Raw genomic sequence first — 13,145 nt, 5'->3', positions numbered from 1 at the left:
CAGAAATCTTGATTTAATCATGGTTTATTAAATGAACCACATATGTTTAGACTTAGGCACCATGCTAAGCTAAAAAGGAGAAACGTACAACCAGAACCATATGTAGCCCCCAAATGATACCCAGACATATCAAAATAGAAATAGAAATTAGTAAATTATATTTTTAAAGGAGGAAAAGGTATATATGATTCAGTGGTATCTACAAGAGGTTAAAAAAGAAAAAGTTTTTGACATTATTTCAGGTACAAAAGGCCAGAGCTTCAATTATGCACATGTGACTGTCATCCTGACTTATTTTTGTTCCCCTCGTAGACACCATATATATGACTGGAGGTCAGAAGTTATTTTTAAAAAAATTCTAATTACATTTAAAAGCAAATGAAATAATGTCAAATGTGGGGATTATCCTATTAAGACCAGTGGTGAGTTGCAAGTGGTATGCCCTGATACGGGCATACTGGAATCTGCCCGGGTACCGTTCCAGTACAGTGCTCTGGAGGGCCCACCCGCCCGCCTGAGCTCCTTACCTGTCCTTTAAGCCTTTGGCGCTTATTCTACGCATATGGTGTGTACAGCGCCTGCATGATGCTCTGCCGAGCAGCTGGAGCATCGCGCAGGCTTGCAGAGGCATCACAGGCAAGTATGATGCATGCGTGTGCTGCACACTTCCATGTGGGCGATGCCGGGCCCATTCCAACCATACCAGTTGGAACGGGATCCAGAACCCACCACTGATTAAGACCCATTATTCCTATTAAAAAAACCTTTTTTTATAAACTACAATGGTTAGATTTATGCCAAGCCAAAACCAAACAAGCTAATTATGAAATACAACTCAATGTGTTTGTCTGTTATTCTTAAATTATCCTGGAAAAGACTCATTACAACAAATGTTGAAAGTCCTCTTTAGAACATTTGTTATTTTTTCCTGTTGTAAATTTTTTTGAATTTTGCTAGGCCATCTCTTCTCCAATTGAAGGCCTGAAATCAATATTCCTGACTTCCTAAAAAGTCCCTCTTTAGTAATTTCATAGATTGGTATAAATAAAACTGCTTTCCAGCAGAATAACATTAAATATTTAACAATGAAGTACAGCAGCTTTTTCCAGCTTAGTACTTTTTAAGGTAAGGTGACCAGATTTTCAGATTGGTTGACCGCGGGGGGGGGGGGGGGGGGCTTGATTAAAAATTTTATACGGAGCAACAAAAATTTTCATACAACACAAAAATAGTATTGTAATATTTTTTAAATTTCAACATAACTACAATTTACAAATATAAATTGTAACTGTTGCAAAACATCAAAATTTTGATCACGTGACCATGAGGATGCTGCAACAATCGCTAAGTGTGAAAATGGTCGCTAAGTGTGAAAAATGGTCATCAGTCACTTTGGTCACTATACCACCTTTCTTGCCACAGTTCTTAAGTGAATAACTGCAGCTGATAAGTTAGTAACATAAGTGAATCTGGTTTCCTCATTTGACTTTGTCAAAAGGTTATTATATGATCCCAGGACACTGAAACCATCATAAATACGAATCTGTTGCCAAACATCAAAATGTTGATTGCGTGACCATGAGGATGCTGCAATGGTCTCTAAGTTTGAAAAATGGTCATCAGTCACTTTTTTCAATGCCATTGTAACTTTGGTCACTAAGCCCATTATACCACCTTTCTTGCCACAGTTCTTAAGTGAATAACTGCAGCTGGTATTTTGTATTTTGGATAGAATCTTTTTTTAAATAGTCTAAGACAATTTTAAAAAAGAATCCACACAGAATAAAAGTATTTTAAAAAATCCTATGCACAATAAATAAAATTATTTTAAAATACATTAAAAAAATAAAAGAAAAAAAACCCATCTCACTTACCAGCAGGCAAGCACATATAATGTTCAGACTGTAAAACTCCTAGGAATATTTTTTTAACCTGAAATATTGCTTCACACTGACCTACCAGAATTATCTAATTACCTAATTCTGGCAGGTTGACCAAAAGATCTTATCTATAATCAGTAGATTAGAATTAATGATAATAATTACAATAAGGATATAGTAAGCATCAGAAAAAATGCCCCCCCACCGCTGCTGATTTCCCCTTCTGCACCATTTTTTTTGTAAGGGCCAAATTTCCAAAATTAGGTTTGATTCATGACCAAATCAGTTTGCGGCCAAAGTTATGGAACGAATTATGGTTGTGACCAGAGGTTCTACTGTATTCATGCCTTTACATACTCTATACCACCTCAAAATGTTGCACAGCCTTCATAAGTTTATAATACAGATAAAATTAAATACAACATCAAAACCATAAAAAAGTAAAATTAACCTGGCAGGAAAATCCTATGCCTGTCTTGCTATTATTACTGACACACTTGCTGCAGTATTTGATGGCTAAAAGAAAAAAAATATTGTTAAAGTGTGTATTATGTTCACTCCCATGTCTTGTCTGCTGCGTTGATTTTGAATTCATTAAAAGAGCTTATTTTACATCAAATCCCTCTCATATTATTCTCCTATGTTCAATAAACCCTAAGAGTCAGCATACTATACATGAAATTCCTGTAACTGTATATTTAGTAAATTGTGGAGCTGAGTTTATCCAATTAACTCAGTTTTTGGACTTGAGTAATCACATACAGTAAAGGAAATAAAACTATTTAGAATGAAGTGTAGTTGGGTATTTGTGATTAATGGTGTCATGCAGAAACCATTATAGTTTTGATCAGGAAAATACCCTAAAAAAACCCTTTTGTTCTTTCAGGTTTTTTTTTAACCTTGCTTTGGGAACAAATACCATTCTTGCTACTACAGATATTTGCAGATATCAATTCAATGATTTTTCCATGGCACATCATAGTGTTACACATATTGTTTTGAATAAAAAAACAGCACCTGCACATTTTTAAAAACCTACGTTATTTTAAAATACATTAAAAAAATAAAAGAAAAAAACCCAGCTCACTTACCAGCAGGCAAGTCAATCCAGAATGATATAGATGTTAATACAAAGAACTGAGCAAATTAAAATGGTGAAATAGTCCCAGGGAAATATTTTTCAAAGAAAATGAGGAGCGGGCGGCATACAAATTCTAATAAACTTGAATAAACACCATTTTTTCCCCACACAAGCTGACCTCCAACCTCTGTGCCCCTCCCCTCCGGAAAATCCAGGAAGTAACACTCGCGACCTCTCTAGCCAAGTGTTTCCTGCAGCTCTATGGTACTTGGTCATTTTTTCTTATAAAATGAGGTAAAAGGGGCGCGGGGGGAGGTTCCGTTTTGTTGCTTTAACGTTTTAATATCTTCAGTGAAAGTACTGAGACAGAGAGAGAGGTTAGTTAGACAGAGTGTCTTTTGTCTTGCCCCGGTTAGGATTTCTTAAGCAAATCCATTGGGCTTTCAACATGAAGCCAGAAAATCGGGACTTTTTTAAAATAGCCTGGGACACGGGACAAATTGTTATAAAGCGTGATTGTCCTTCTGAAATCGGGACGTCTGGTCATCTTATTTTAAGGATGTTGGATTACAATTTCCATAAACTCCTGGCCAGTAGATACAATAGAATTTTTAGTTCAATATATTGAAAGGCAGTTTGCTATATATAAATGTTTTTTCTCACCTGTATGTTTCAAAGGACCTTTGCTTCTTAATTGTCAAAGTCAAATATTGTTACAACCTTATATATATACATATATATTTGTATTTCCCCAACAGGAAGCTCAAGCTAATCAATACCTTACAAAATATAGGAAACAGCAGCATGAGCTGGATGATGCCGAAGAACGAGCTGAGATTGCTGAATCTCAGGTTAATAAGCTCAGGACCAAGTCAAGAGACATTGGCATGAAAAAGGTATGAAGTGGAAGAAAATGATTCTGCTAGAACCTCTAAAAGGATAGTAAGGGAGAGGAACAAGGATAGGCAGAGTATCTAGAATCTGCCACTGAAATTAACTTTTTCCAAGGTGAAATTCATTCCTGATTCTCCTCTGCCTGGTCCCTTTAGAGGAGAGGGCCATTCCTGTCAGATGGGATGAGAACTGGGATTTAAAAATGGAGCATTGGGCCACTAAATTAGACTTTTCCATCTAGGTATCTTGAGTAAAAAAAAACCCCATCATTTGTTATTTCTCAACCAGTCTGCAGTATTTTCCTAATGCATCTTGAAAAACATTATGATTGGAAATACTATGCTATGCTAAGACTAGGCTGGAATGAATAATGACCCACTCTTTCTGCTCTCGCTGAGCTAAAAGCATTATACACTACACGAGTATCATTTGAAATAAAGTGCTGTTGAGAAACAGAAACCAAAAGGTATTATTTCAGTCTGGACTACTAGTATTTAAAAAGGTACCCACCATGTATTAATCACCCATGCTTTGCCATGTAATTGTACTTTTAAAATGACTGTAATTAATATTACAATTAATAACTAAAGATGCAATCTAGGACTATTTAAAACAATTTGGGAGTTGAGAAAGGATTTTTTTAAATTCAAATTTGTGTCACAAAACAGCTTTAAAAGTGGTTGTTAATACTGTAGCTGATTTTAATATATGGGCAATTAAATTTCATGTTATCTTGTTTTATCATGTTATTTTCCGATAGTGGTGGAGATTGACAAAAAGAAATTATTCACTGACTTTACCAATGAAAGCTCTGAAAAGAACAGTGGAGACTAAAAAAAAGGCCTATAGGGGCACATTGCATAATCATTGGCTGTTGTCATGGTCACTATTCTGAGGGCTCCCCAGAAGGCCAGTGGAGAACATAAACATGCCTTCAGTCTGTAGAAATAACAAAAGCTCGCAACCTCACACACTATCTCCCCCATACAATAGATAGAGCAGACCCATTGCAAACTTTCCATCTCTTCAGGTTATATGCGTGCCTACATATCCTGTTGCTTCCTTTTTTAAGTAGTTACAAATATTACAATAAAATCACAGCTTGGTATTATAATATAGGGAGGATGTGCAAAATCGAGCAATTTTGGGAAACTTGGAGGCGGTTAACCTTTTTCCAATTCAAAATGTAAAAAAAGTAACATGCAGATTATTTAACCTGTCTGTCTGTCTTTCCCTCGCTATCTTGCCACTTTTCCCCAAAATATTACTCTGTTTCCCTGAAAAGAAGATCTTCCTAGATAATAAGCCCAATCGGGCTTTTGAGTGCATGCACTAAACTAAGCCCTCCCCTGAAAATAAGCTCTCACCGAAAATATTCTAACACAGCAGCAGCCATGAGGTGACCACGCTCGCTGCCTCCTGCACCTCAAAAAATAAAACCTCCCCGAAAATAAGGCCAAGTGCTTATTTCAGGGGTCAAAAGAAAATAAGACCCTGTCTTATTTTCAGGGAAACACAGTACTCAGTCATGATACCGTGAAAAGAGGTGTTTTTTTTTCTAACCCAACATTCTGGTCTCATGAAGGCCAAATGAATACCCATAAGAATCATGTGAGGGCAATTATGTTATTATTCTGCTTCTGATTTTTAACTATTCCAGAAAATATTATAAACTGAAATTCACATATGTTATTGGAGGAAATATCCACTAAAAAGGTTTGTGAATCAGACCTTAAACCAAAGATTTGATGTTTGTAGGTGCCCAATTCAATTTTGCATGTCAAGATGCCATCCTTATTTTAACACGAACCACTTCTCGGAAGACACAAAAGACACTGAATGACAAATCTCAATGTGACACTAATTCATAAAGTTGTGCTTGTTAGCAATATTCTATTTGAAAGATTAGAAGGGTTTCACTTCTCAAATGGTTTGCTTTCCATAATCTAATTGTAAATAGGTGCCAGAATTAATGGAAGGCAGGTCAGTAATTTGAGTTAAGCAACTGTACCAGTGAAGACAATTATAGACAACACAAGCTGGTTACACAGTTGTGTTGCGTCAGAAACTCTCAGAATCGAGCAGCTAGACTGTGAGAAAGAGGACAAGTATAGATGTAAGACACAGTTATTCTACTGCACATTGTGGGCAACAGTGCAATATGACTGGTGTAGAAAGAAGTGGGTATTAATGACAGCAGAGGAAGCAGCAGCTGATATGAAGGAAATAGCTTTGACAGTTGAACAATTGTATGAACGATTGATGGCGAACCTTTTTGGCTCACGAGCCATAAAGGGGGGAGCGCAGGGGAGTCATATGCGGGCGTACCGCATCCATAATGCAATGCGCAACCCCCCCCCCCAAGTGCACATGCCTCCATGAGAGGCGCTCCCCCCATTTTTTGCATGCTTTTTTCGCCCTCCTCAGGCTCCAGAGGCTGAAGGTCCCTGAAGCCTCTGGAGGGCTTAAACCGACTATATGAGCAAACCGGAAGTCCGTTCCTGAACTTCTGGTTTGCCCATAGGGTCGTTTTCTTGCACTCTGGAGGCTTCAGGGAAGCTCCTAAAGCCTCCAAAGAGGCTCGGGGGGGAGGCTCTTTTCACCCTCCTCAGGCTCCCATAAAGCCTGGGAAGGGCGAAAAATAGCTTTAAAAAAGACTGAACTCATCTGGCCAGCGCGCATGCCAATGCCTCGTGTACCCTGACAAATGGCTCCACATGCCACCTGTGGCACGTGTGCCATAGGTTTGCCATCCCAGCATATGGGGAACCTTTTGACAACAAGGCTGTAATGGCAGATTGGATGGCTGCAGATCTTTGTAGAGTTAAGTTCATTAGCTGGAGAAGCTTTGGCAAATATGGGCAGTGGTAAATATTGGTAGGCAGTGAAGCTGGTGAGGCTGACTGTCATACAGGTATCTTTCTTTACTGAATAAATGTTTTAAGCAACAGCAGAGGAATATTGGCAATACTTGTTCCCAATTCTTAAGCAGAATGCTTATACAAAAAGGCCCATTCATAGTCTAAGCCTCTTTCCCAGAAGAAGAAAGCATTTGAAGGAAAGACTCATTCGTAATCTTGTCTCTGTTCTTGAAGCATTATGTATTGGAGCTTTGTTTTCTTAAAAGCAGTAAGGATTTTAAGCAAAGTTCAATTTTGACTTGTTTCCCTATTTATTCTTAAAAGCAGTGAACCTTTTGGCATAAAACCTATTGTTAGACTTATACCTATTCACTCAGTGCTGAGTTTAATATTTAGAAATTGTAACATTGGCACAAGTCTCACATGAGTTAAACCTTATGGCCAAATTCAAAAAAAGATGACAGTGAAAGGTGGTATTTGAGACATACCCCAAACTATTATGGTGCTTACACTGTCAGAACTGCAAAATGTGCATTCCAAAAGTCTATTTAAATCAGATATCAATTTGCAGTGGAGTGAAGATATGCTGTCACTCACATTATCTTCATATCTAGCTGTGTTATCCCAACAGCTAACTTTAAGAAACACCAGCTACATTGTCACTTCATAAGAACATATGAATGATGGGCTGTTGAAATATTGAGTGCTGTCCTGATCACCCATTTACAGGTAATGCTGGCTAGAAAGTCCTTCAAGTATTCCTGACTGATCCTGACTTGCAGTAGGTAGAGAACACAAAGTAGGGATCATTTCCTGCCTTCTCAAAGTGATTCCATACAATTCCATTTCCTCATTTCCTGAGTCAGTCTGATGTCTACAACTTTGTTGCTACTCCAAGCCAAAGGTTCAGTGGAAGAAATCGTGCAGTACCCCTTAATTGAGGAGACCTTGGAGTATATGTACATGTTGTGCATGTCTGCATCCCTATGAGTTGGTGTTGACTTTCGGCATCTGGTAATCCCTGCAGTTTCATTGGCAAGATTTTCAGAAGTGATTTGCCATTGCTTCCTTCTAGAGCTGAGAGAGAAGCTGAGAGAGACTGGGCCAAGGTCACCCAACTTCATTTCACACCAGGCAGGACTAGTACTCCAATAAAGAAACTTTGTAGCTCAGGGTTGAAATGAGAGTTCCTTGGTGCTTTCTGAGCTTGGTTGTTTCCATGTAGACATTTCATTATCCAAACTAGGTAACACCATCAGTGCTAGTAATCCAGTAGTAATTACTAGTTTGGGTAATGAAATGTCAGCAAGAAATGTCAGCGAGCTCAGAGAGCACCAAGGATCCCTCAGGACTAGTATTCACAATCACTTCATTTCTAGTCTAATGCTTTAAGTACATACCAGACTGGCTCTGAAGAAGACTAAATGACATGAAATTTCTCTCCTGAATATCAGCTATGTCCTCCTCTCTCATGAGGAGAAAATTCTACTTCCTGTTTGCTGCATTTGCTGCTACTGACACAGAGAGAACCATCATGCTCTTCTGATGCTTCTTAGTACATTTCTACTGTACCACATTGAAACTAGTCTATCAGGAGGGAAGAGTGAAGGGATGCTTTGAGAGTATGGAAAGCAAGTTACTCCTTACTCTCCTTACTCTCCCCTTCTATAACCTCTGTCTTATTAATATGCAAGTTATATTAATATGCAAGTATGCGTTGCTTGAGAAACATTTTTTTAAACCCAAGGAGAATGAAGGGGAATTAAAGATGCAATTGAGTGACTGAAACAAGTGCAGAAAGATTGAACATGGAACTTAAAAGCAGGCATTAATATTCCATAGAGAAGACACATAAAGTTTAGATAAGGATAAAAGTACATGAGTATGAAAAAGGGAAAGAAAATCGCCCTCAAGGGCAGAAGAAAATAAGAGTGGAATGGTCTTGCTTGCACAAAGAACAGCAACATGTCCCTTCATGAATATTTTGATAGGCAAGAGCTGACAAACTCTCCTCATATCGTTAGCAGTGCATTGCACCGCTTAACCCCCTCTCAGTTGCCCTGAGGACACATGCAAAAAGTCACTCAAAGTAGCAATCATTGTAGGATATAGAAAGCACCATCAGCACAATTTAATTTGGATGCAAACTTTAGATAGTCAAATGTAGAAAATCTTCAGGAAAACCATTTGGACCCTGGCTAATGAAACAGAAAGGATTCTGGGAAGAAAAAAACAGTAACTAATCGGAGTGCAAGTAACTTCCATTCTTACTCCAATTTCTCCTTTACTGTAAATTTTGACCTGGCATTTCGTGATATTGTATCAATGCAACAGAGTTAGGAAAGATCATAAAATGAAAGAAGTTAACTGTCATACATCCTTGTTTTACTTTTAGGCAGGCAAACTTTAGGAAAGTGACAGAAAAGTGGTTAAAAAAGGGAGTGCAGTTACTCCAGTATATTCCAGATAGTGAATATTTCATTTCTCTTGCATATAAATCCATCATGGCAATATAAACATCGCTAAAGATGACTGATACATTTTTAAAAATGATTTAGGAACCAAAATATTAGTTCAGGTTACCATGAATTATTATATAAATATCAGATTAGGAAAATAAAAGAAGAACTCAAGCTGAAGCTATTACAAATATTGTAACTAGGCAGCTTTTTGCAATGGAGGCAGTTTTATCAAACAATTACTTTACAACCCTTGATATAAACATGTCATTACCCCACAGTATTTACTAAGACTGTATTACTATTCTTCTCCTCATCCTTCCTAGTACCTATCTCTTCCCACTTATGTCTATAACAATGTTGCTTGTATCTTTACAATTTATATTGCTTTATTGTTTCTTAGTATGATTTGATTGCTTATTAGTATCCTATGACTATCACTAAGTGTTGTATCTTATGATTCTTGAGGAATATAATTTATTTTTCTTTATGTACACTGAGAGCATATGCACCAAAGACAAATTCTTTGTGTGTCCCAAACACTTGGCCAAAAGAATTCTTATTCTATTCACAGTGTGGTTGCTGTACGATGGTAAACTGGTTTTCCTTTTCAGATATTCTTTATTAACTGTAATAAAATTCATGTTTTAATTTTTAAAAAAGTGCCCCAGACAATGATTTGTGGATAAAGTTATGTGTGTCTAAGACTCCAGACAAATGGATGCCATCATGTGCTTCAAGAACTCTAAATATGTTCTAAAAAGTGCTAAGATAATCAATGAACTGAAGCAGACAGACCACAGGTTTCTCACTAAATAGCAGTTGCTCACAATCCAGTGATAAATCCTTCAGGCACAGACAGATGTCCTTAATGCTCTCTACCTCTCTGTGAGCAGATAGAGTTGGATGCCACTGGTTACTAAACAATTATGCACAGAGCAAGTTACATTTCTTAAATATACATGTTTTCTTATGCCAAAGTGTTTTCCACAAAAGGAACCAACCAAGGCTACTAGCCTTTGCAATAGTTCGTAGTGCAAATCAGCTCATATGTGCCCAAACAGAAGCCATATTTCTTTATGGCTTCAAAATGCCACTAGTATGGAAATAAAAACTTTGTTTTCATTTTAATAGAAAATTCTGATATATTTACCCATAAGGAAATTTATCTAAGTTTAACAGGGATACTCTCATAGTATTCGTATAAAAAAAATTCTGTTTTAAGAATTTGTGTAGGATACATACAGGATCATTGGGCCATCTGACTATTATGCTCACACTTGCAGGCAGAAGCTTTCAGGTTCTAAAACATTTTTTTTTACTTTAGCTGCCTAAACAGAGAATAAAGGATTTTCTAGATGTAATCTACTGCATCACATTCCTTTCCTATTGTTTTCCTTACAATGGTAATTTCTATTGCATCTAAATTGTACTGTCATGTTTTATGATATTTCAGGTTCACGATGAAGAATAAATATACTTTCCTTGAATAACTGATGGTTGGAATGGTGTTCACAAAGAGAGCACTCATCAATACTGAAGCAGAAGAAAAGTGATTTTTAATTAATAAAAATCAATGTCTATACTGCTGTTGTCCTTGCTGTATTATAAAAATACATTTTTCAAGGCTTGACGTAAAAATGTTTTGTTCTGTTCATTATTTTGCATGTTGTGATTCATTTAAAATTTTGCAGAAAAAGGGCATACTTCAGTAGATAATATTTTTTGAGTAATCCCTGCTGAAATTAATGGAAATTGCTCAGCAGCTGTGCTTTCTTTCAAGTTCTTGCCTCTTTACTAGCCTTATGAATCACATCACCATTTATGAACAAACCAGAGGTGATCACACAGCTTAAGGTCATGGTGATTAAAAGCAAAAAAATGTTTCAGAAAATAGAAAGCAAACTAAATGAACCTGAATCAAGCCTGCGTTTTGGTAAAGTAAATATTTTAAGAATAATCATGCATACAGATAGATTCCACAAGAAGAATGATTAAAGTGCAATCTTAAGTAATGTTCAATTGCATAAATGACCTCAAGTACTACAGTAGTTAAAATATGTTCTGATATTGTATTCCAGTGGGATATATCTCCAAGATTCTCAACATTTTGTTCAGCAGAGCTTCAGATCTTCTCTGACTGGTAATAAATAAGCCAGTAACTAGAAGAGAAACATCAGGAAATGGCTCATCAGTGTTACTAATTTTATCATATGAGAAAGTGCTAGATATTTCTTTTCATGTCACTTCAATTAAGACCTTTGAACAGAAAGGGACATAATAATTTAGGATGGTAGTCACATATGTAGGTCCTTCTTACAATACACGTGGATATTACAAATATGCTACCACTATAATTTCTTGTTCTGGAAGGTTGCATTATTCTTAACTTTGCGTCATCATCAATTGTATCTTTTTTAAATTTAATAATAATCCAACTTTCCATTTCCTGGCTTTGTTCCCTCAACACTATTAAACCCAGGAATCTATAATAATTAATGGATTTGGGCTGCAACAAACATGCTAACTGTATTAAAAATCATTATTTGGGAAATATAGCGTTTTTATTTGTTTTGTCCAAAAATATATATTTCATGAACCCATGATTGCTACTGAAAATCTATCACATTGTCAGCCCTTCTTCTTTGACCAGGCAAGTAGTAGTTGATTGGAAACAAAAGAAGCAGGGGAGCTTTGGAGAGTTTGATTCAGATTTTTAATTCTCACACATTTGCTCGATACCACAACAGTCATTCATTTCTCAATTTTTCATTACCCCAAAAACATGCTATGGAAAAACAAAAGCATAAACATTCCTTGCAAGCCAAATGTAATTTTAGTAAGAGAAAAAATAACAACAAAAGAAGACACCTCCAATCTGCACAAATTCTAACAGAGGTCAAAAGAAAACCTGTGAAAGTAAACAATAATAGGGAAGAACATTCACAAGTGAATCAGAGCACATGAACAGCATTTAGACTATTATATAGGCAATTCTGGATTGCACAAATAAATCAGCAAACTTTACTTTCCTTCTTCATCTATGCCAGGCACAAAGGGGGTGCTTCTAAATAGACTCTGTCAGGCTGAAGGAGATTACAGTCACTTCCATAAGCCCAGAATTTTTCAGAAGAAAGAATTTTCTGTCTTCACCACAGTTGATCTAGATATCAGTGGAACTCTTAGAAGGCAAGCTAGCCGCATTGCACAACAATACATCCCCATAGTTCTCATGGGAATTATGAATGCAAGTAACAGTTATGAATACAAGAGGCATCCAGAGTTAAAATCTGATTCCCTCTTGAGGACTGAGTGTAAAAAAATGCCACCTCAGTTTTAAATATCCAAATGCCTCTCATACAATAATGGCTATAATAGCTCTTGGAGATCCCTTTAATTCATATTAATCACTGTTGTTCTTATTGTACTATTATTGTTATATTACTAGTTATATTTCACCATTTTTTAAAAAAGTGAAAAGGGAATGCTCCAAACACACTGTTATGACAATAATTGGAATCCTTCTGCCCATAGACCTGTGAAGGAACCTTGATGTACATATAGTACATAGTACTTCCTATTACGGAAATTGGGTTCAATTTCCTCCAAGCCCAGGATGCGAATGAAAGTGAAGTTCAAAGCAAATCCTATTTAACAGAAGTCCCAAATGATATCCTCGTTTTCCCCACCTTGATAACATCAATCAGGTAAAGCTTATTTAGTAGGTACATATCTTGATTATCATTCAAGAATGAATATCACTCCAGTCCTTTTTTCACAGACATAGTACTGTAATGCTACATAGGATACATGGTGTTCAGGGGGCTTTCTTCTGGCTGGTTGGGACTGGTCTAGCTTCTCCTGAGTCCTTGTGGTAGTTGTAATCTTTTTAAATTTTAGGATTATGGCTGTATCTCTTTAGTCTTGATGTTTATTTACTTTTGGAATACATAAGATTATTTTAATTATA

At 36.6% G+C, this 13,145-nt stretch overlaps 1 protein-coding gene across 1 annotated transcript in view; it reads left to right on the top strand.

Annotated features, from left to right (window-relative positions):
* The window catches only part of MYH15 (myosin heavy chain 15), an 88,847-nt gene extending 78,036 nt beyond the window's left edge, over positions 1-10,811 (top strand). Inside the window, 2 exon segments of the mRNA XM_032220250.1 lie at positions 3,720-3,857; positions 10,632-10,811. Of these exon segments, the coding sequence (XP_032076141.1) occupies positions 3,720-3,857; positions 10,632-10,649 (156 nt within the window). The 3' untranslated portion in view covers positions 10,650-10,811.
* Positions 10,812-13,145: the final 2,334 nt, after the last annotated feature.

This window comes from Thamnophis elegans, chromosome 6 (assembly GCF_009769535.1).
Source record: "Thamnophis elegans isolate rThaEle1 chromosome 6, rThaEle1.pri, whole genome shotgun sequence".
NCBI lineage: Eukaryota > Metazoa > Chordata > Lepidosauria > Squamata > Colubridae > Thamnophis > Thamnophis elegans.
This window is presented reverse-complemented; position numbering and strand designations above follow the sequence as displayed.